The sequence below is a fragment of the Branchiostoma floridae genome, chromosome 11 (genome assembly GCF_000003815.2).
Source record: "Branchiostoma floridae strain S238N-H82 chromosome 11, Bfl_VNyyK, whole genome shotgun sequence".
NCBI lineage: Eukaryota > Metazoa > Chordata > Leptocardii > Amphioxiformes > Branchiostomatidae > Branchiostoma > Branchiostoma floridae.
The window spans coordinates 10369012-10391535 of NC_049989.1; the positions used below are offsets into that span (position 1 = coordinate 10369012).

The window sequence follows — 22524 nt, forward strand, 5'->3', positions numbered from 1 at the left end:
AGAAATGACGCAGGAGTATACGCAAAGATGGCAGGGTTCTGAATACAGGTCAGGGTCATGCCTCCTTGTAATTTAGAGCTTGCAGCCTCATAGTCCGATAGAATCGCGCCTAATGTGAAGGGGGTATAACGACAACAAAATGAGAATGCCTATCTACAGAGTGTATTTTTCAGAAACACAATAGAAACACAACGTTTACTTTCCTGGGCCTAACTGCATCGCATTGGTTGTGCTCACTTAGAGACAATAATATGGAATCCAGTACCAATGACAGAGCCATTCTAACTCTGTGTCTTATGTCGAACCAGAAGTAATTAATGCTTCAGGCGAAGCGTAATAATGTTCCAATAACTTATAGTGCAATGCCGCTTTGCTATATGTATAGCTACCTCTTATAGCTAAGCTTATCGGATAATTTCTACTCTTTCCGACAAGTGTGCTTGGTTCTTTTACATGTATAAGGGTACAACTGTGCTAAGTTTCCACCTCAGCCCACAGAAGCTTTATGTTAGGCGTGTCTGGAATATTGTATTGTATGTTCATAGTTTTTTAAATACAGTATAGTGACAGGGTGTGAGTGGGAATACAAGACGAGATGTAAACAGAGACTGGAAGGATGCAAAGGTCAACATAAAGGCTGAAAAAGTATTCCCCGTAGGCTGACAGGAAGTCATATGCTATTCACGTTCACTGTAGAGTGGCAGGAATTGATGTATGTACACATGTATCATTGGGCAATATCTAATAAAACCTCATTTGCATAATTGTTCCAGACAAACGAAATACTCTGAATATCTAACGAACTTCGTAAAATATTCAGAGTATCTCTTTAAGGCATGAGTCTTCGACCTCTTGTTACCTTGTATCGTACACAGCGCTGCGTACAGAATGTCAATCGCAGCGTAGTGCAAAAACTCTACCTCTCCTCTGATACTCATTTAGAAAGAATGAACGATAGGGTATTATTGCCAGGGACTAGCGCTTCGTGTCGGCTTATCTAAATACCCTAACTAAGCCGGGAAATCTCTTGATTGCTTTCGAGAGAGAGAACAACGCTTGCAGCATAAAAACGCTTGGATAAGGACGTATGGTATGCATATTTAGGAAAAGGTAGGAATAGAAATTCGGGTATGGAGGAAACCACTGATTTACATTGATATTAATCCCACGTGTGTGCTGTATAGTTGTGACAGGTAGTTCTGACAGTGGTATTAGAATGCTAAGCTGTTTCGGTACGATGCATATGAAAAGTTTTTTCACAGTGTACTGTAACAGTGATGATGCTAGAGTGTTGCAACAGGATTTTATGAGAATCAAGAATCTGAATAGCTTTCAGCGAAAATAAGGAAGAATTAGTTGTACATGTGTTTTGCGTCGTTTTTATGTTTTGATATAGATAAACTAGAACATGCCGCTAGGGGGCCCAAAACTAAGTTACCTCCTACCCTTACGTTAAGTTGCCCACCACTAAAAAAATCACGGCCATAGCGTGTCCGTCTGTCCTGAACACCAGAAATCAAAATCGTAAGTTTGGCTGCAGTACAGTAGAAAGCCACTAGGAGACCTGTTAGTGCCGAAGATTCAGACATACACAGACAGACAGACACACAGACAGACAGACAGACAGACAGACAAACACACACAGACAGACAGGCAGACAGACAGACAGACACAGACACATACACACACACACACGCACATGCATACATAGATACACACACACACAACACACACACACACTAACACACACACACTAACACACACACACACACACACGCACACACACATAGACAGGCATGTACACACAAAGACAAACGATACCGAAAGCATAACCTTCTTCGCCAAGGCGTGTATGTGTGTGAGGTACTGTAAATGTATTTAAGTTCGCGGGGATTTAATTTCGCGGCAGCGTGAAAAGGACTTTTCGCGGTGGATTTAAGTTCGCGATAACACCATAGACTGCAATCTAATATCATAATAGAAAAAATGTTCGCGGTGGTTTTAAATTCGCGGTGAAGTGGTCACCGCGAAAACCGCGAACATTAATCCACCGCGAACATTTCTGCATTTACAGTATTGTCTTCACATTCCAAGTAGAGATATATTTCACAAAAACCCTCTGTGCTTTGTAAAAATGGGATTCCTTAACAGAACGAAACTATGTCTAGAAAATCAGATACCCGTGTTCCGACAGTACCGTCACTTCACTTCCTCACCGGTGTTACGCACATTTAAGTAGTAATTTTTGCCAGAGTGTATTTACTTTATCCAAACACCATCCCATTCTATCAACCACGCTGACCCTTATAACAGATATGCACCGTAGGCAATCTCAGTCGGACAGGCAATCCACCAGATGTGCCCACGTGTTTCTCCACCTCATCAGCACTCTACCGCCCCTCGGGCAAAACACGAGACAAAGATTGGACCAGAACCAAATGTTTGGTGCGTCAACGTGCCAAAGTTTTTCTCCTATTTGCGTTGATGGGCTGAACAAGTATTCCCAGAAGTATCATCTATCAACGCCCCCTTTTCCATCAGGGGCTGCGACTACAGTGCGACTACACTGCGACTACAGTGCGACTAGACTGCGACCAGTACCCTTTTTTACACCTGAGTGAAGTGAAGAAGGTCGTGTGAGGGCATCGTACCTGTGAGCTCTAGGTCCCGAGCCCAACGCCACCAGTTACGTCCCACACGACGCCACATTTTCTGTGTTTTCCTCTCTTTAAAATCATGCATCATACCAAATTAATGGTAACAGAAATCGGGCTTTGGTCGTTATGCAAGTCTCTCAGCGATCGCCGCTTTGTGGAAAGGACCATTAGCAAAATGGCATTGTCAAACGCACGAGGGGCTTGCCTTGATCAGAAGAACGCCTGCTGTTAGACGATATGCCGCTGGAACCTCGTGTGAGTTCTTAAAACAAAGTCAGCACCACTCTGGGATAAACCACCTAATGTGCCTGGGATACCCAATCTCACAGCAGTATAAATAAAACAGACAATTACGCACGGTATCACAGCTATACTGGCTCACGTTCACCCTTAAGGTGCGCTCCCATCGCACTTGTGTCAAGCTCGTGTCACTGCGGGGTTTGTTCACTGCGTCACTGTTTTGTTGTTTTCTCCAAATTTGTATAATTTAGATATTGCGTAATAGGTAAAAGTATGGCTTAGACGACGACAAAATAGACAAAATGAAAGAAGATTCGATCTTTGTCTCTGAAATTCGTTGAGTTCGAACCCCGCAGTGACGCAAGCTTGACACAAGTGCGGTGGGAGCGCACCTTTACTGTTTATATCTACCCTACAGAAGGGGACTTTTAGAAAATGAAATATAATACATTTTACTAGAGTTAGGGTACTCGCTGTGGAGTAGTAAGAAACAGATTTTTTCCTACAGTTGCCACAATTTCACCGAGCTTTTACCATTTAGGAGATCGCCAAAAGACTGTATTTCTACTAGAAGCACAAAATCCAATAATTTTACAGAACGTAGGACAGTTCATATAAACCACTGCCTTAATAAGAAAAAAGTCAAACCCGACAATAGTAAACACTGTACCATATAGTTGATTAGTCACTAATGTCATGTATCACATTATCTTTTAACTGCTAGTCTTGCAGATTGTACATGCAATTAGCCTTTGGGTATGACTTTGCAAATAAAGCACTTGGTTTAATACCCAAAACAACATCAGACAAAGGTATTTACTTGTATCTGTACCTTGATAATTCGACAACGCAATGTACTTGTGGTTTTCAATGACGACAAAAACTTGAATTAACAGTTAAAAGATATTTCATTCGACATTAGACGTTATATGCAGGACACACTGCACTTGAGTACTTTTTAAACGAGCTCAAATCGGAATTGATTCCAGCCACCATACATTAAAATATTTTTCCAGTTCTAAATTGTCATCGTTATACATGGTAAGAATAACACATTTATAGTAATAAAATATGTACAAAAAATAGGTCAATTACGGTACTGGTCGATTGATACTCTAGTATTCTAGACTTGTACCTAAATAATTTTTGCGGTATGCAGCACTAATCAAAATGACAGTGGAAACTACATTTGAAATGATCACGCCAGATCGCCAATTCACGTGGGAACATACTGCCTCACGCATTGGAAGAATACTGATGATAACCAGTTTTATTACGAATGCATGTCCGAAAGCATTGGATAATTACACTTATATCTAAACAGCAATATACCTTGATATTTTTCTAGAGGCCAGGTACAAAAAAAATGAAGTCAACTAGTCAAATTGTACCTGCATTATTGTTGTCGTTGTTGCAAAACTGAATTTATTTTTATACAAGGAAGTGAAAAAATCCCCGCATTTTCCAATATCTATGGGATGAGAAATTGTAATGAAAAATATCATTATACGGTATAAAAGCACCCCAATGCTTGGGGTAAGCTAGTTTACCTTTGTCCGCGGGGTAACCTATATCCGTTGTTTTTGAAATGGGTTATTCAGTGATATCAACTCGACAGAAGATGGTTTCAATTTGCAATATTTTCAATCCTCTTTTTATACATAAAAAATACCGCAATCACGATATCGCTAAATGCCAAGTTTTCAAAAACAACGGGTATAGGTTACCCACGAATAAAGGTGAACTAGCGCTATAGTCAGATACTAATAGACAACCTAATACAACGTGTTTCGCTCAGCGCCTTACTGAAGACACTTTACAAATAGATTGCATTTTATCTTCCACTTTACAACATCCCCACGTTTTCTCCTAGACGGGATTTTCGGTTTGGACCACCGGCGCAGTTTTCTAATTACCTGGCGGAGAAGTGGCTAAGTAATCTGTTGAGTAAGGTTCCAAGTTCAGTGTCACCGTCGACTGGAGGGCGCTGAAGGTCGGGGCCTGGGAGAATTAGGGTTGGGGAACGGAGTGTTCGGGGAGCGTGGTGAGGGCACAAATTCGTAGCGCACGGGGTGGAATTTTTCATGGTGAATTGATTTTTTGTGCTCTCCGAGAATCTAGGAATACAGTCACAAGTGGGAATTATAAAAGACAATGAAGGACTTTTAAAAATGTATAATCTTAGGGTTGGGGAATGGAGGGTTCGGGGGCGTAGTGAGGGCACAACTTGGTAGCGCATGGGGTGGACTTTTTCATGGTGTATTGATTTTTTTGTGCTAAAAGAATTCGAGGAATACGGTCACAATTCGGAATTATAAAAGACAACGAAGAACATTAGGAATTATAAAAGACAACGAAGAACATAAAATAATGTATAATCTTAGGGTTGGGGAATGGAGGGTTCGGGGGGCGTAGTGAGGGCACAACTTGGTAGCGCATGGGGTGGACTTTTTCATGGTGTATTGATTTTTTTGTGCTAAAAGAATCTGACGAATACGGTTACAAGTCGGAATTATAAAAGACAAGGAAAAACATAAAATGTATAATTTCAGGGTTGGGGAACGGAACCGAGGGTTGGGAGCGTGGTGACGGCACAACTTCGAAGCACATGGGGTGGAATTTTTCATGGTGTATTGATTTCTTTCGCTCTCCGAGAATCTATGGAATACAGTTACAAGTCGGCCTTATAAAAGACAACGAAGAACATAAAATGAATGCAAGTTCATCTGTGACGATAGTCAACATTATGTTACAGTTTTAAAACCATATATCCGTGCACAAAATAAAGCTCTTACCAACAAACTTTCGATCAGTCCTCTGATCCTTGTCAAGTTCAAATGACCCAGAGTCTAAGTAACATATCCGGAACGGAAGTAACAGAGACGGGGGCCGATACCGACTGTCAAGCACATTTGACCCTTTGCTGACGTCACACGTCCGTTCCGGATGTGTGACTTAGGCTCTGGGTCATTTCAACTTGAGAAGGATCAGAGGACTGATCGAAAGCTTGTTGGTAAGAGCTTTATTTTGTGCACGGATATATGGTCTTAAAACTGTAACAAAAGAACATAAAACGTATAATTTTAGGGTTGGAGAACGGAGGGTTCGGAAAGCGGGGTGACGGCACAACTTGGTAGTGCATGGAGTGGAATTTTTCATGGTGTATTGATTCGTTTGTGCTAAAAAAATCCACTGAATACAGGCACGGAAATATAAAAGACAACGAAGAACAAAAAATGTATAATTTTAGAGTTGGGGAACGGAGGGTTCGGAAGGGGGGATGAGGGCACAACTTCGAAGCACATGGGGTGGAATTTTTCATTGTGTATTGATTTCTTTCGCTCTCCGAGAACCCATGGAATACAGTTACAAGTCGGAATTATAAAAGACAAGGAAGACGATAAAAGGTATAATTTTAGGGTTAGTGAACGGAGGGTTCGGAAGGGGGGATGTTGCAGCGCATGGGGTGGAATTTGTCAAGCTGTATTGATTTTTTTGTGCTAAAAGAATCCGAGAAATACTGGTACGGAATTATAAAAGACAACGAAGAGCATGGAACGTACAAAGATTCGTTAATGAAATCCAATGAGTTATGCTGCGGTCACATTGAACCGGGGCCCGGTCGCATATAGGTTTCGGGAACGAGAAGTATAAAAGACAACAAAACGCACTGAACGTATAAAAATTAGTCATGTGCACGATTTGTGTATATCCCTTGACAAAAAAATCTATTTTCGTTTAAGCAAAAAAATAAAACATTTGGAAATGTGATCGTTGTACGATCTGTGAGAAGTGTTGGTCGCTAGAGGTGGTATCTTACTAGTATACTGCGCTTGGGGCACCGGTGCGGCACTGCGGGGTTCGTTCACTGCGATGTGTTATATTCGTGATTCTAAGTGGATTCTCTTTATCTCGAAAATTCGTTGAGTAATCTTTCGAACCCCGCAGTGCCGCACCGATGCCCCAAGTGCAGTGAGATACAAGCTGATGCGTTACACCTCAAGGCTGTATACAGGTTATTCCAACTAACATAACATTAACAAGTAAAGTGCATATGTAGCGACATTTACGACGAAAGGAATCCAGTTATGATGAATTACATCTCACTGCCAAGTCTCAAGGGGAAATGCCGACTGCTTGCGTGTGACAATCTCGTCCAAGGGAATTGCATCTGTTGCGTTAAAACAAAGCTCTTAATAGGAATGATTAATCTATCTATTCATATCAGATAAATATCAACTTAATGCATGTCAACAGTACACTGTTTTCAATTAACGTATTCAAATATTTGCTAGTGATATAAATTATACCTTGTCATTGCTTGTTACGTTAGGCCCCTTTTTCCCACTAGACGGAGATCGCGCTGCACTCTCACTGCGACCTAAAACGGATGTGTGCAGCCTTACATTTCAGACTGTGTATTTCATAAAAATGTAAAAGTGTGGCTGAAACGACGACAAACACACGAAGCGTCAAAAGATCCATACTTCTTTCTATACAATTCGTTCAACGATCAACGAAATGTTAGGTCACAGAGAGAGCACAGAGAAAGCGCAACGACAGCGCCGTCAAGATAAAAAGGAGAGGAAAAGGGGAACTAGCAAAACCTTCGTCCTAACTAAATGTTCTATTTCTACACTGTTTCTGTGCAAATGTAATGTAGATGAACCTTCAACATTATTTACCCTGACGAACAATAAGAAATGCCTTTGAGACAATCACTAATTAGATATTGTCACTGCGTATCTAAGAGAGTACTTCCCTTTCTATCTTGTAATTAATTTCCTGTCGTTTTAATTGACAAAATGGTGTTGCAATTTCAACATTGTTTACTTTGATAAGGCATTAGAAGTCAATTGCTGACGGTTACAAATTAGATATGGTCTCTGCATATTAAAATATTTTCCTTGAGCTCGCTACCAAGAATTACTCTCTTCATATTCTGATGATCAGCTAATTCAATATTCTTCCAACATAGTCTGTCAAGAAGTTTTATAAGAGCAATAAATTAAAGAGACAACAATTGATGCGAACCCCTTCAAACAAACCTTTCACTATGCAAAATCTCATCATATCGTAAAAACGTGCTTCTTTCAAAACACAGGCAGGCCTAAAACAATACCCCCAAGTGAATTAGTAGCCTCTTCCATTGACCCCATGACCTGGAATTTCTGTCATGTCTGATTAAAGACTAGTTCTACCACCTCTGAACTCTACTTCCGGTCATCTCCGATGGTCTGAGGTGACACTATCTTCCCTCGCACATCCTATCACTCAACTTACTGTGTATCTAAAACCATGCAACAATGAACACATTAGAACACAAATATCCAACCAAACCAAACCTGCGTACGGCATGCAATAAGAGCCTCGTAGCCACTGCATTAGAATACTAGCGTTACTTTTCGGTACATTTTATGTTCGGTAGTTTTATACCTTTTACCTGACACAGTTATTGGAATTTATGTACGGGGCGTTTTTCCATAGCTTGATGTTCGCTACCACCGTTCCTTGCGGCTCGGAAAAGCAAGCCTCGGCCACAAATGATCCCACAATTTGTCACCAAGTGCAGGTAAAATCCTCAGGAATGGAGGTAATATTTCAAACGAGGATCAATCCAGCCTGCGGTGAAAGAAGAAGGCGAACCAGCCGTGAAACGACGCTCCGGATCTTCTCAGATGTTTCTCATATCCCTCGTGTTATCTACGTGATAAAACTTACGCACAGGCCTTAACAACAAAGTCAGAACGGAAGAGGCAGACAGTAACCACCACAAGATAGATGCTTCAACAGTTTCACGCCTTCGGTTTTTCATCAGTCATCGTGAGATCTAGGAAGATATTGTGAAGACGATGCGACGTGTTCAATCATAAAAACGTCAACGTTGCGTCGTCAATATCTTATCCTATCCGCTTGTTGGAATGCAGGAACCATGAACAGCATTAAAACGACGTGCCGAAGCTGGAGGGCGGTTATACCGGCTATATAGATACAGATACAGATACAGATGCCCGTCTTTGTAGACAGACGGTGCGTATATCTTCCTCATATCCACGATCTTATCAAGGTAATAAAACTCACATAAAAGCTATCATTGGAAGTGAAGCAGTAGGAGAAGATAAGTAACTACAACAAGATAAATGACTTCGGTGTTTGAATCTTTCATTGCTTGGTTTTTCATCTGTCAGATCTTAGCCTGGGTACCATCCTGGTAGTAGTTCGCTCCTATGTTCGCTTCTGCCACTGAAATAGCAGAGAAGCGACTGTATATAGTGTATAATGAATGTCAGAGCTAGAGGCGACTGTATATAGTGTACAATAAACGCCGTAGCTAATTACTTTCCGGATGGTACCCAGGCTTGTAAGATCTTGGAAGATATTCTAAAACCAGCATGTTCTGCTATACAAAGGGCAGACACCACGGTAAGACCTGTCCATAGGAAATCCTGTTAAAATAAAGCGAAACAAGGCTTAATAAAAGTACGACCCCCAATTTCAATCTTAGAAATTCTCCTCCAATAGAAAGTCACAAGGATCTTCTTTAATATAACCATTGAAAGAAAACAGGGGGCCAACCAGCTCAAACTCCGAGGAAAGCTCGCTCTATGGAAGAAATTTCACTTTTGACCCCAAATTTCTCCTGATTCAACAATTCAAAGGACAGGACACCTCAAATCCTTCCGCACGTCAACTAAAACTGATGAATTGAACAGATTTTGAGCAAAATGGGAAAGCTTAGACCCTACCTGTTCCTTCTAACTCAAAATGTCTCCAGATTGGGCCAAACTTTTTCAAGGACAAGGGGGATTTTCAAAGATAGGTGGCACTATCATCTCTACTGCGCAACGCAACTGTGACGTCTGTCCTAAAGGTATCATAAAGTCGATACAAAACATTATGTAAAATCAAGACATATCTGCAAGACAATACAACGCGCAGGCTGATATCTAGATTTATATTCACCGGTCGTGTCAACGCGTTCACCCGTAAAGGCCCCCTCTCACTTGACGTGCGGCACGCTTGCGGCATTGCTGCGTTCGGAAGATGCTCAACGAATTTCAGAGATAAAGAACGAATTTTCTTACTTGTTGTGTATTTTGTGGTCTTCTATGTCACACTTTTACGTATTGCGCAATATCTGAATTAAAAAAAATCGAAGAAAATAACAAAACAGTGACGCAGTGAACGAACGCAGCAATGCCGCATGCGTGCCGCACGTCAAGTGAGAGGGGGCCTTTCAGCACCAGCGCTCCTTTGCCAATATATCATAAATACCTTATCTTCAATATGGTAGACTGTGTAAAATTTGCAGTCGACATTTCATAGTCACAAACCGAATGTAGATGAACAGTTTGAGTGATGAAGGGAGTTGAGTAAAGGTGGTATCTCACTGCACTTGGGGCACCGGTGCGGCCCTGCGGGGTTCCAAAGATTACTCAACGAATGTCAGAGATAACGAATTTTCTTATGTTTTGTTTCTTTTATTGTCTTCTAAGTCATACTTTTACGTATTACGCAATATCTAATAAGTTAAACAAAAATCGGAGAAAATAACAAAACAGTGCCGCAGTGAACCAACCCCACAGTGCCACACCGGTGCCCCAAGTGCCGTGAGATACCACCTTTATCTTCAATATCATAGTAGAATGTGCAAATTTTGCAGTTCACATTTTACAGTCACAAACCGAATGCAGATGAACAGTTTGAGTGATGAAGAGACTTGAGTAACGCCAGCACAACAACAAATTAGGTAGAAGAAGAAAAAAAAGTAATCCCTCAAAAGCTGTCCAAATCCTAGCCAAGCGTGTGGTTTATTTAAGGCTGACCACGCAAAAGGCCCAGATCTGTCGAGGCAACCGGTGGTCGATCGATTTTGTAAGCCAATTTCATCACGGTGACGTCTAACGCAAACACAAAGTCAGGCCCGGGGAAGACAGATGATGATAGGATGTGTCTGTAGGCTCCTAAAAGATAGAAAACATAAAATATAAAAAGGAGTTCGAAGATCTTAAGCCTCCGTGAATATTTACAGTTTCTCGTATGTCATTTTTTCTTCTTTTTATTGAAGTTCATTCATTTGAATGACATGTGTTCTTTGATACCTTCTTGTCATTTAACAAAATGACAAGATAACATAATATATATAAAAGAGTTCGAATATCTCAAGCCTCCGTGAAATATTTACAGGTTCTCGTATGTCATTTTTCTTCTTATTGAAGTTCCTCAATAAGGGTTTGATTGTGTTCTTTGATAACTTCTTGTCATTTTACTATGAACGAGACAAGCAAATTAGAATATATAACTGCGAAAATGCTAACGGAGAAATAATACCTCCCCATGAATATGTAGTCTCTTCCATTGACCTCTTGACCTGGAACGTCTGCAATGTCTGATGAATGACTAGTTGTGCCAACTTTGAACTCTACTATAAGATACATGTGTAAACTGTGCGTGTACAATATCTATACTTATGTAACGATTCGTGGAACATGAGATATTGTCCAAGCTAAAAGCTAGCTGTAAAACAGGCTCTGATTGGATAACCCTAACGACCTTCATGGGTGTGGCCATACTGCCTGCCTACAACTTTGCAAATTGGACCACGGCCAAACCACTGTCTTGGAATTCCCCGTGCAGGGTTGTAGCCACTGCCCGTCCTTCAGTCCTTTGACGGAATTAGTCAGCTGGGGACGGAAAAAAAATGACAATTCCGTCATCTGTGACGGACAAAAACCAATTTGTAAAGATATAAAAAAAGATCTTTGAACAGCTAAGTCTATCAGCAAAATTTACACCTCAAAATGCAGGAAATAGCTTTTCAGAGCATACATCATTTCCTCCTTGCAGTCTGACAGACTGCCACTCACTGTGGATACCCATTAAGACAAATAAACAAAGTGATTTTAGTACCTCCATTTTCACGGAGGTAAATACACCAATATACATTTCCATTTGACAACAAGTGCGCAGAATATAAGGCTTTTCTAAGAGTCTTCATATTTCAGAGGAAACGGCAGCCGTAATGAATTCCTTCCCTAGTTGTGCACACAACGGCAGAATGCAATCGGAATCAGAGCGTTAAATGTAGCCATTGAGTTCCAATAACACGTAGCGCCTCTAAATGTGCACGTTCACGGCGTTATTTAGCGACGGAAAAGCAATATTTGCAAACGGCACGGGGCTAGCTATCAAGGGTAACGGGTCGTATATTCTCTCATTGAACACTGAGTAGGGATAGAGCTTTAAGCTATATGTAACGTCTGATTTGATTTCGTAGAAATCATTTTCAATTCGAAAATATACCCTTAAATAGAACTAATATCTCTCCATTTTCTATTTGAAATGATCCATGATATTCCATAAATTGATATCTTATTACAGCATAAAGAGGGTAATTTCTAACATGACAATAACAATGATTTATATCAATGCAAATGAACTTGAAATGAAAGTATGCAATTTTCTGTGAAAAAAACAACAACTAATAAACTAAAAAAACTAAAACGACTAGCTTGCGTGGTACACAGGAAAACGTTTACATTACAATAACGAAATAACATACACTGCAATGATAAATAACATTGGTTTCTGAATTGTATTGATTTTCGCTGTAAGAATAGCGACGACACCCTAAATGAAATTATTTGACAAGTAATACATAATGGTAGATATTGCTGGTTTGCTTCTAATCTCTCCAGGGTGAGATTGGAACACCACCGAAGCTTTCTGGCACATTTCTAGCGACCTTGTATTTCAAAGAATCTGTCATAAACTTTACGAACGTGTATTCCTATCCAACTCTACAGGTTGACTTAATACTTGAAAAAATTGAAGAGAAAGAAAATGTTAAAGGTGTCGATGATAAATCTATAGCATAGACTGTCTAGGGCAGGGAATCTAATATGTGACAGCTTTCCAGTAAAACGTTTTTACGAACGTTGACCTATGACACGATGAGGTAGTACTATATGTCACTTATGTTACTATCACATTGGTCTAATATAGGACTCCTTTCCATGAAAACGTTCTTAGGAACGTTGACCTATGAAATGATAACGTATGTGAAAGTTAGAGTCCAGCGGCGTGGTCACATTCCTCATAGGCCGTCGTACAATTTTGTCGTAGGATTTTCAAGCAGGCTAGCTGTGACAGAGCCAACCGCTTACGAATTCTGTACGACACACTCACGACTATCCCAAGAATGCCCTCAGTTTGTGATCGTGCGACAATCGTACGACGAACGTGCGACAATCGTACGACGAACGTGCGACCAGGCCCCAACCGTAACACAGATCCACTTACTTCCTCCGACAGTGTGCCAGACACTTCTCGATGGTCATCCTCCGGTAGTCCGCGAAGAAGTCGTCCTGTAGAGCCCGCCGGTTGGGCAGCACGTTGTCTTGGTAACACCCCATATACGACACTGCAACGGTAACGTCATAAGTCAATATAATCGCCATAAACTAAATATCGAAACAGACATATACTATACTACTTCTACAATGTAGCCCCTGCTGACCAAAGGTTCTGTCCATTCTGTCCTGAGCATATAAAAGATGAATCTCACCTTATAACAAAATGTGCTAGATACGCTGTTTTACGTTATTCACACGTCTCCAATCAAGTACAACATATTTCAAGGGACTCAATGCTACAGACAGAGTTGTATGAATCTTTAGATGTCACAACTTCTATAATGCAAAAATAAGGCAAATATATAAAAGACTCCGACACTCATGATTAGCACCACTCGATCAAAACATTACATCAAAACTTAAGCTGGTCCTTATTGTTATAGTAATAAGGATTTTACGTTTTACCCTATACCTTTATTTTATAACTAATAGGATAATATATAACCGACGAAAAGAACTATCGAAGCCAGAAAGACTAAGATGGAGTTTTTCCTGCCCCGAAATTGCAAAAGTGCCTTTTAGAAGAAAACAATCCTCGAAACGAAATAAATTTCTACGATAAATTTGGAAGTAAATACTTATCTTTAGGATTTATGCAGCTTTAACGTCTGATGGTGAGGAAATGATGCGATTTTCAGTCGATGGAGGAACAAAAATACCGGGGCAATTCAAACAGCGTCCATGTTGGTTCACATTGATATGCAAATTCCCTTTGCACCGTACGGAAATGACCGAGACTTTTTAGACAGACAATATAGAAGTCAGACTGCTGCCAATGCGAGTTTACCACCGACTAAACCTTGGGTAGGTGACTTTTGACAGTCTTTTTTCTGATATGTTTTCTATGTATTCTAATGGAAGACTGCATCGGGAGGCTGTGCCCTACAGCGTTCTACTAGTATCGCAAAGATAAATACGCTTCGTTCTGATGTCAAAGTAAAAAAATTCCGATGAAATCCTAGCAGAGAATTCGCACAGGCTCCAGGCTCGGAATCATTAGCATTGTTAAGAAATTACAAGACGGATCGGAGATTACAAGATATCATCGAAGTTCCCTTAGCGAGAAATTGTCTATCAGTCACTCTGTCAAGTGCGTGCATTTGGCGAAGTGGTGAGCTTGTCTGAAAAGCTTTGTACGCAATCTCCGCTTTCGGCGCTTCCTGAATATAAGAGATTCATCAAGTGATATTACGGTGTCAAGATATTGAATATGTTCGATTCTAGTCATCTGGGGGAAGAATGTAAGAACTTCTCCTATTTCGAGAATGTCGCTGACTGTTTAGAGACCAAGGGGTATATATGAGTCGTCTCGCCAGCAGAATTCCAAATAATGCTTTGCTCATATTAGCACGAGTGCCCGTATAGCTAATGGGGGTGTAGCTAGCTGCTTAGATCTGTCTCGTGCTTATCACAATCGACAATGCGCCAAACGTTTGCTCTGTCATCATCTTCTTTTGTTCCGTGTGAGAAGTTGGGGTTAAGCTTGTAATTTTGCAAGGGGCTAAGTGATACATTATGGTTAGGAATTTAAGGTTATGGTTAGGATAAGGGAACCGGGTTAGGCTACACAAAGTGACCCCTCCTCCAATATTCCAATCAGACTTCTGCGTCAAAATTACCTCGTTCTGCGTGTGTGACGCAGTTCTCTCCCCTAGGGTAGAGTGGAAACCCCCATGCAGTGTTGGGGCAAATATTTGGTGGCGGTGGGGAGGGGGGCATAAATTTGGCGTGACACCGGGGTTCCAACAACCTGCAAAGTGTTCCAGAACCTAATCAAAAACTTGTTCGTTTCGACAGACTGGCGTCATTATCACTACATTTGTTATTTCCCAGATGGGCAGTGCTAACCAGGATTGGACAACCCCCAAGCAGCGTTGCGTCAAATAATTGGCGGGGGCAGAAATATGGCTTGACACCAGGATTCAAACATCCTACAAAGTGTTCCAGAAACTAAAACTGGTTTGTTTCTACAGACGTCATTATCACTGCAGTTGTTATTTCCCAGCTGGGCAGCGCTAACCAGGATTCGACAACCCTCAAGCAGTGTGGGGCAAATATTTGGTGGGGGGCAGAAATTTGACTTGACACCGAGAGTCAAACATACCACGAAGCGTCCCAGAAACTAAAACTTGTTTCTACAGACGTCATTATCACTGCATTTGTTATTTCCCAGGCGGGCAGCGCTGAACTGGACTAGATAGGGGCCCTGCAAGAGCTCGTCTGGTCTAATTTGACTGACGAAGCCCCGGTTTCTTTTATCCCCAAACAGTTACGGTACTTCAAAAACACGCGGAACCAATCATTGAAGACCCGTTGAATCCAGGGGATCATCGTAATCCGGTCGTTAAGTCAGTATTTGTTTCTCGCGCGGTGGAATAATCCACGTGATCAATCTAATCTGAAGTGGATTATCGACTTTGGCAGTTTTTTGCGACAAGCCGCATGTACATACTGTCGTTCAAGAATAACGCATGTAAAAGGGGAAAAAAGACATTATAAAAAGACCTAAAACCGTCACCTATAAACGGATGCTATTATCTATTTTTGAAAAAAAGTTGATCAAAAAGTGCCAATATGTATTTATTTATTTTCCCATCACAAAACGCGTGGATAGTACTCTCCAAGCAGAGGTTAGGCTCCGGCTGTTTTTTTTAACGTTTTTATAGCCTTTTTTATCTGGCTTTTTATTCTGTTATGCTTATTGAGTTCCGCCAGCCCTAAAACTTTTGAAAGCTTTGACTGTTTTTTTTTTCATATCTGTTGTCTTATGCAAGTCAGCTGAAAAACGGATTACACAGAATAAGATATAAATGCACAACATTGAATATCAAGAAGAAATTAACACAAATATTTCAGGGAGGTATGAAATTCTTAATTTCGTGTTTACAAGTGCAAGTAGTTTAGAACTCCTGCACAGAATTCTTCATAAGAAAAACTTCGATCGGTATGACTTTTTCTCGCGGGGGTGGATACAAGAATGAACGCGTTAAAATGAACGTACAAATCATTGATTCCGTCTTATTGATCTTACTTAATTCGATTAGCCGTTCTGAATTGATTTGGAATTGGATCATTGTGTGGTAATAAACGTAAAAATGATTTCCATCTTCTAATTAATGATGCTAAATTCCCTTACCTCTTCAAAAGTGTTTTGGGATTGGACGATTGCGCTGTTACAGTAAATATTCAAACGAATGAATCTACCCCAATGAGACGGTACTAAATTCTATTTGCTATTTTCTGAAGGAGAAGAAATTGGTTTTGGAGCGCTAAATTGCGTTGTAATAAACTAATAAATCAGTGCTCTCCCCAATAGTGGATGGTGGTAAATTCTCTTAGCTCCTCTCTGATTGAAGACGGGTTGCTTTTGGGAGGGATGATTGCTTGGTAATCGATGTGCACATCGTTCTGTGTCTATTGTTGGAAGTACTTGATTCCTTTAGCTCTTCTCTGAAGGAGAATTAACTGTTTTGTGTAGGGGTTGGTACCATGTACAGAAAATTCAGGTCCAGGTACGGTCCAGGTCCAGAAGATCAGGTCCAGGTTTGGACTGGAACATGGACCTATCCATCTGTGAAAGCTTGTGAATGGGCAATACTGAAATCGGTGGTCTATTTCGCCATAAATAAAGGATTCTATTTGGTGGAATATCCGACGTCCTCTGGCGTTTCAAAGTCCTATCTTCATGTAAACAAACTGTTTTATACCAAGTTTGACTGTAGAAAAATGTCTACCATCTCTCCTCTATATTCAAACTGTGGTCACTGTGCACTTATAGAGTTTAGTACAGACGTGGTAAGAAAAATATAGGCTTTATCCTCCACACGCAAACACTTATCTATGTGTGTGGTGAGTTTAACGTGTTTTGGTAAAAACGTTTGCGGGGCCTCTAAACACGCTAAAGTGCACTCTCACTGGACTTGGGGCACGCTTGCGGCATTTGGGGGTTTGTTCACTGCGGCACTGTTTTGTTATTTTCTCCGATTGTTATGCTTTAGATATTGCATAATACGTAAAATATGACTTAGAAGACGACAAAATACCCCCCACAAAAGAAAATTCGTTCTTTATCTCTGAAATTCGTTGAGTATATTTTGAACCCCGCAATGCCGCACCGGTGCCCCAAGTCCAGCGAGAGTGCACCTTAACGTGGCGCCCGTACACACACGTACACGGAGGACAGAACTCAAGAGACACCAACCCGAAACTGGGCCGAGATTCGAACCTACGACCTTGCGGGCCAAGAACCGAATTGAAAACTCCATTCTTTTGATTAGACTTGCAGCTCAACGTCGCCTTCGAAAGACTTCAATCAATAACATGTCAACAGGTTCAGATCCCCGACAATCAAGCTGGAGATCGAACCAGCGACCTTGTCATCCAGCAAAGGAATCGCTAATCACATAATCATCACACACAGTCGTGAATTTGCTGCATATTATGACTTAATAAACACGACCTACTTCTCTTATGACAGTATATTGCCCTACATACACTGACCTTCAAACAACAAACAGCGCATGTGATGTATACATGTAAATGTGCACTCACTTCACTGCACTTGCGTCAAGCTTGTGTCACTGCGGGGTTCGAAAGATACCCAACGAATTTCAGAGATAAAGAACAGATTTTCTTACTTAATGTGTCTTTTGTCGTCTTCTAATTCATACTTTTACGTATTACGCAATATCTAGATTTTAAAAAAAAATCGAATAAAATAACAAAATATTGACGCAGTGAACGAACCCCGCAGTGACGCAAGCTTGGCGCAAGTGTAGTGAGAGTGCGCGCAGCCTTATTTACATAATTGAAAACTGCAATTACAAACTAGAAACTCCAGATTATTCACGGAGGCGTGAGGTCTTGGAACTCTAGTTGTGACGACTTCATATTCGGCGCACGTGTTGGGGGAACGCGTCTTTGCCTCCGACGTTCGCGATGATGAATGCGCCTCAGAGGGGGGCACTCCGGTTCAAGTACTCAGGAAATCACATTTTCGTTTTGATTGCGGCTCAGCTTCCCCTCTCACACACTTGTACTTGTTGCCTACGGGAGGATTCTAAAGGAGTGGGCTGTGAAGGGGGTTTGGGGAGACTTTAAAAGGGAATAACTCAAGATGGGGTTAACGGATCATCATGATTTTTGGTATGTAGGTAGCTTAAGTGATGCTTGATATAACTTTTTCATCTCACACACTTGTACTTCTGGCCTACGGGAGGATTCTAAAGGAGTGGGCTGTGAAGGGGGTTTGGGGAGACTATGGAAGGGAATAACGCAAGAAGAGGTATAAAACGGATCATCATGATTTTTGGTATGCAGACAGCTTAAGTGATGCTTGATATAATTTTTCCTCTCAAACACTTGTACGTGTAGCCTACGGGGTTTCTAAAGGTGTGGGCTGTGAAAGAGGGTTTGGGAACCCCGTTAAGCCAGAAAAGCACCGATCCTTTTTCAAATTTCTTGTGTCTGCATATTATGAAGTGATTTTTCACAGATGATATTGTTAACTATTTGCTTCAGATATTCTAGTGTGTTAATTTTAAACTGTAGGTGCACTTTTTAGATCATTTATTGGATTCCATCGTCGAGAGTAACTACAGCATGGAAAAATATCTTAAAGCTTCCCAGTGTCCAAGTGTAACTAAATGTATGTAAAGCTTATACTAAGTTTCGAATGTGTCATCCTTGTAATGCATTCTGTACAAAGATATCTTTGTAACAGCATTCACGTCTTGATCTTTTTTCTTCACAGCATACAACTTACAACTTGATGCTAGGCAAAAACTGCAACCACAGCAAGTGGTCCAGTTACAAGGAAGATCGATACAGTAGATGGTACTAAATCTGTTGTATGTAGCCTTCAAAAGTGTAATCGTTTAAATGGTGTTACATAAGACTGATGTGCTGCTAACTCGCCAAAACAACGCAGGTCAGCAGCCAATTATTCCAGATAGTCACCAGTCTGGGAATGTACGTGTGACTGAATGCTGACATCTTAGATCTTATGGCCTCAGATCTTAGATCTACCCTAATGCCATTGCCCCGGATGATAGAAAATTGAACGTACGTATACGCTTCTGTCAAGAATTCGTGGCATCGGTGCCCTCGAGGCAAATTCAGAGAGCAAACCTTCCTAGCGCGTCCTTTCATCTGTCCACAGAAATGGACTTCTTTCAAATATTTAGACCAGTAAAGCCCCTGCCCCACAAAGCTAACCGACCATGACTAGCCTGGTATCTAGACGTTGTATAGCTCCCGGACATCCCATGTATAGAAGAGACTCGGGGACTACGTAATGTGTCTGGATACCAGGCTAGAAAGAAGCAAAGTCGAAAAAGTCAAATTCTGCATGGATGCAATCAGATGAGTGAACTGGAGCTAGAAGAACTGCTACTCCCAACACAGCACCGACCGTATACGTAGTTTGAGAATAGTCGAGAGCAAGTCGTGGGAAGGTTCCGAGTGACAGGTGCTGAATACCGGGTATTAGGTTCCAGGATTTGAGGGGGTAGGGTACAGGCTCCGGCTGTTTTTTAACGGTTTTTTAGTCGTTTTTATCGGGCTTTCTATTTTGTCATTTTTCTTGAAGTACGCCAGCCAAACAGCAGGTTTTGATACAGCAAGATAAAAAAGATAGAAAGCTCGATACAGCAAGATAAAAAATATAGAAAGCTCGATAAAAACGATTAAAAAAACGTTAAAAAACAGCCGGAGCCTAACCTCTGCTTGGAGAGTAGGGTGGTGGGGGTGGGGGTGGATAGTGTAACCATAAACTGAAAGAAATTGGAGAAGGTAGAATCTGACCTCAAAATGGTTCATCGAACGACGGTGTGCACATTCACACTTACAGGAAGTTAGGTGAAAGGTCCCAGAATGGTATAAGAATAGGTTATCTCATTTTATATCATCTTCAACATCCTGCTATATGCATGTCTGTTGCACAATATGAGAGCTAGGTTAAAAAACGAATTGCATGGAATTGGTGAGAAATTCACAATAAGGAATAAAACAAGAAATTTAGAAAAATTACAAATATTTCGAGGAGGTTCAAGATTTTTTCTAACTGTTGTTGTTTGTATAAGATATTCATGCCCTGTCTCTCATATCACATTTCCACTGAAGGTCAGGAAATAACGTCGATCTCCAAACGTCCGACCCCCAAAGCCCTGAACCGTAACCAGACGTTATGTTTAATACAGACGACAGGATAGCTCTAAGCGGGCTTTTACGGCTTCTTATGGGGAACATTCCCGGGACGCGAGCGGCCATTTCGCCGAGGCAGTTCTTCCGTAATGCTGGCTTTTATCGCCGGCAATATAGTACGGATCGTTGCACAGAGTACCGCGTCGTATTGACAGAAATCAAATATTTCTTTGGCCGTTCTTGCGTGTATAAGAGCTACTTGATGGTACTGACGTAGACGCAGCGCGGGATGATGTGATATGGATTCACCGTAACAAATGCAGCGCTTTGTTTGGTGAAGCAAAGACCATAAAATCAAATCTATGTCTGGAGCCATGCAGTCTGTGGATGTATTGTGTGTCTAAAGGTTTCTGGACGAAATAGAAGAAAGAAAAAGGCAAATTTACAAGCAAATGCATAACGTTCACCTTCGAAGCTTCGCAATGTCAAGTGTAACAGGTTATTGAATGTGTTCTATATAAGGTGCCCAGCCCCTTCGGTACTATCCTGCTGCCACTTGCTACATTGTGTATTCAAACTTCACATATATTAAACCTCCAGTAACCATAGTGACCGCCGTCTGGTCCAGGTCATCGACCTTATCTTTTTTATCCGTAGGGGAAGATGAAGAAGAACTGAGCAAAAGCAACATATTTCCCTCCCGCGAAGGTAAATATAAAAAGCAGGAAGAATGCAAAATCTGAAGAACGATACGTATGCACAGCTTTTCAGATAGAACACATGTTGGCAAGCGGTATGGTTTGATGAAATGCGCCGCTCATCAAATGTAAATGGAACCAAACGGTTGATGACATTTCGCCTTTCAAGTCCAATTTTCTGGGAAAGGCCCCCAGGCGACGATCATACCGATCTGTCTTTGCGTACACGTTGACTTGTATATCACTCTGGACTATTCCACTTCGAAATACAAGGAGGGGCCCCAGGTGTATCAGTAAGGTACGCATCTCAAGATGATCTATCTTTTGTGTTAAATAGCCTCATTCAGTTGTTCTTCTTCGACCGCGACCCCCCCCCCCCCACACACACACACAAATTAAATCGTCTGAAAATATTACCCTACACCCCCCCCTCACACACACACACGAAAAATGAGATAACCTTCTGAAGACAATCTTTTTCAAGATGGGTAAAAGTGCGTTTAAAAGATTCCTGAAGAAATTATTGCTTCTCAGGAAATACCCCCCCCCCCCCTGGCTTCCTCATCAAGATATACTATTAAGGTTTTCTACCTTTCATTAGCAGCCAATGTTCTTGAACGATTTTGGCCTCAGGTCCTTTTTTTGCAGGTAAAGTGCATAAACGTTGAGTTCAACGTCCGCTCGGTTATTCTGACATTGTTCTCTTTTCTGCCTGTGCTACATAGGCTAGAGATATTCGAAAATCTCTGGCTATTTGGACACAATTGTCTGTGTCACTGTGCTACTCTGAAGCCAAATTCATAAAACTTTTTTAAAAGGATGAAAAAAAAACATTCCGAAAAATGTTACGGAAAAAATACTTACATGCCGAATATGTCTTTTTCGAGTTACGCTGGTCTTCTATACTCTCCCAACAAATCCTACGATGGCATAAGATAGCACCAAACTGGCCAAGTAAAGGAGTGTAGTCAGCCAATATGTGTACATTCGCCATGTAGAATCTGCCTTCAGTCGGCTAGAACAAAGGCTACTATAATTAACATCCAAACTAGGCCGACTTCACTCCTCTGGCAGCTTTTGATACTATCTGAAGCTAGCGTAGCATCTGCTTGGAGATTAGGTCTTCCACAAACCCATGTACGCGCACACATACAGTACACACATACAAACGCTACCGAAAACATAACCTTCTTGGCGAAGGTAAAACCCTCGCCGGACTTGTCCGTTCCCCTATCCTTCACCATTGATCGTACAATTACCTCCGAAGTAGGAAACACCGAGACATCAATATATATTATCGGCCTTCGCGTTTATCCAATTTTTCTGCAGTTGTCGGTCCGCCGGACACAAGCGATGTCGATATGTTTCTGC

General features: G+C 41.2%; 1 protein-coding gene across 2 annotated transcripts in view; it reads right to left on the reverse strand.

The window, feature by feature from the left end:
* The window catches only part of LOC118426252 (WSC domain-containing protein 2-like), a 56048-nt gene that overhangs the window by 13586 nt on the left and 19938 nt on the right, over positions 1-22524 (reverse strand). For both annotated transcript variants that reach the window (XM_035835527.1, XM_035835525.1), the window contains exon 2: positions 13200-13320. In XM_035835527.1, coding sequence (XP_035691420.1) covers positions 13200-13312 — 113 coding nt within the window. In that variant the 5' untranslated portion in view covers positions 13313-13320. The remainder of the gene's footprint in view (positions 1-13199; positions 13321-22524) is intronic.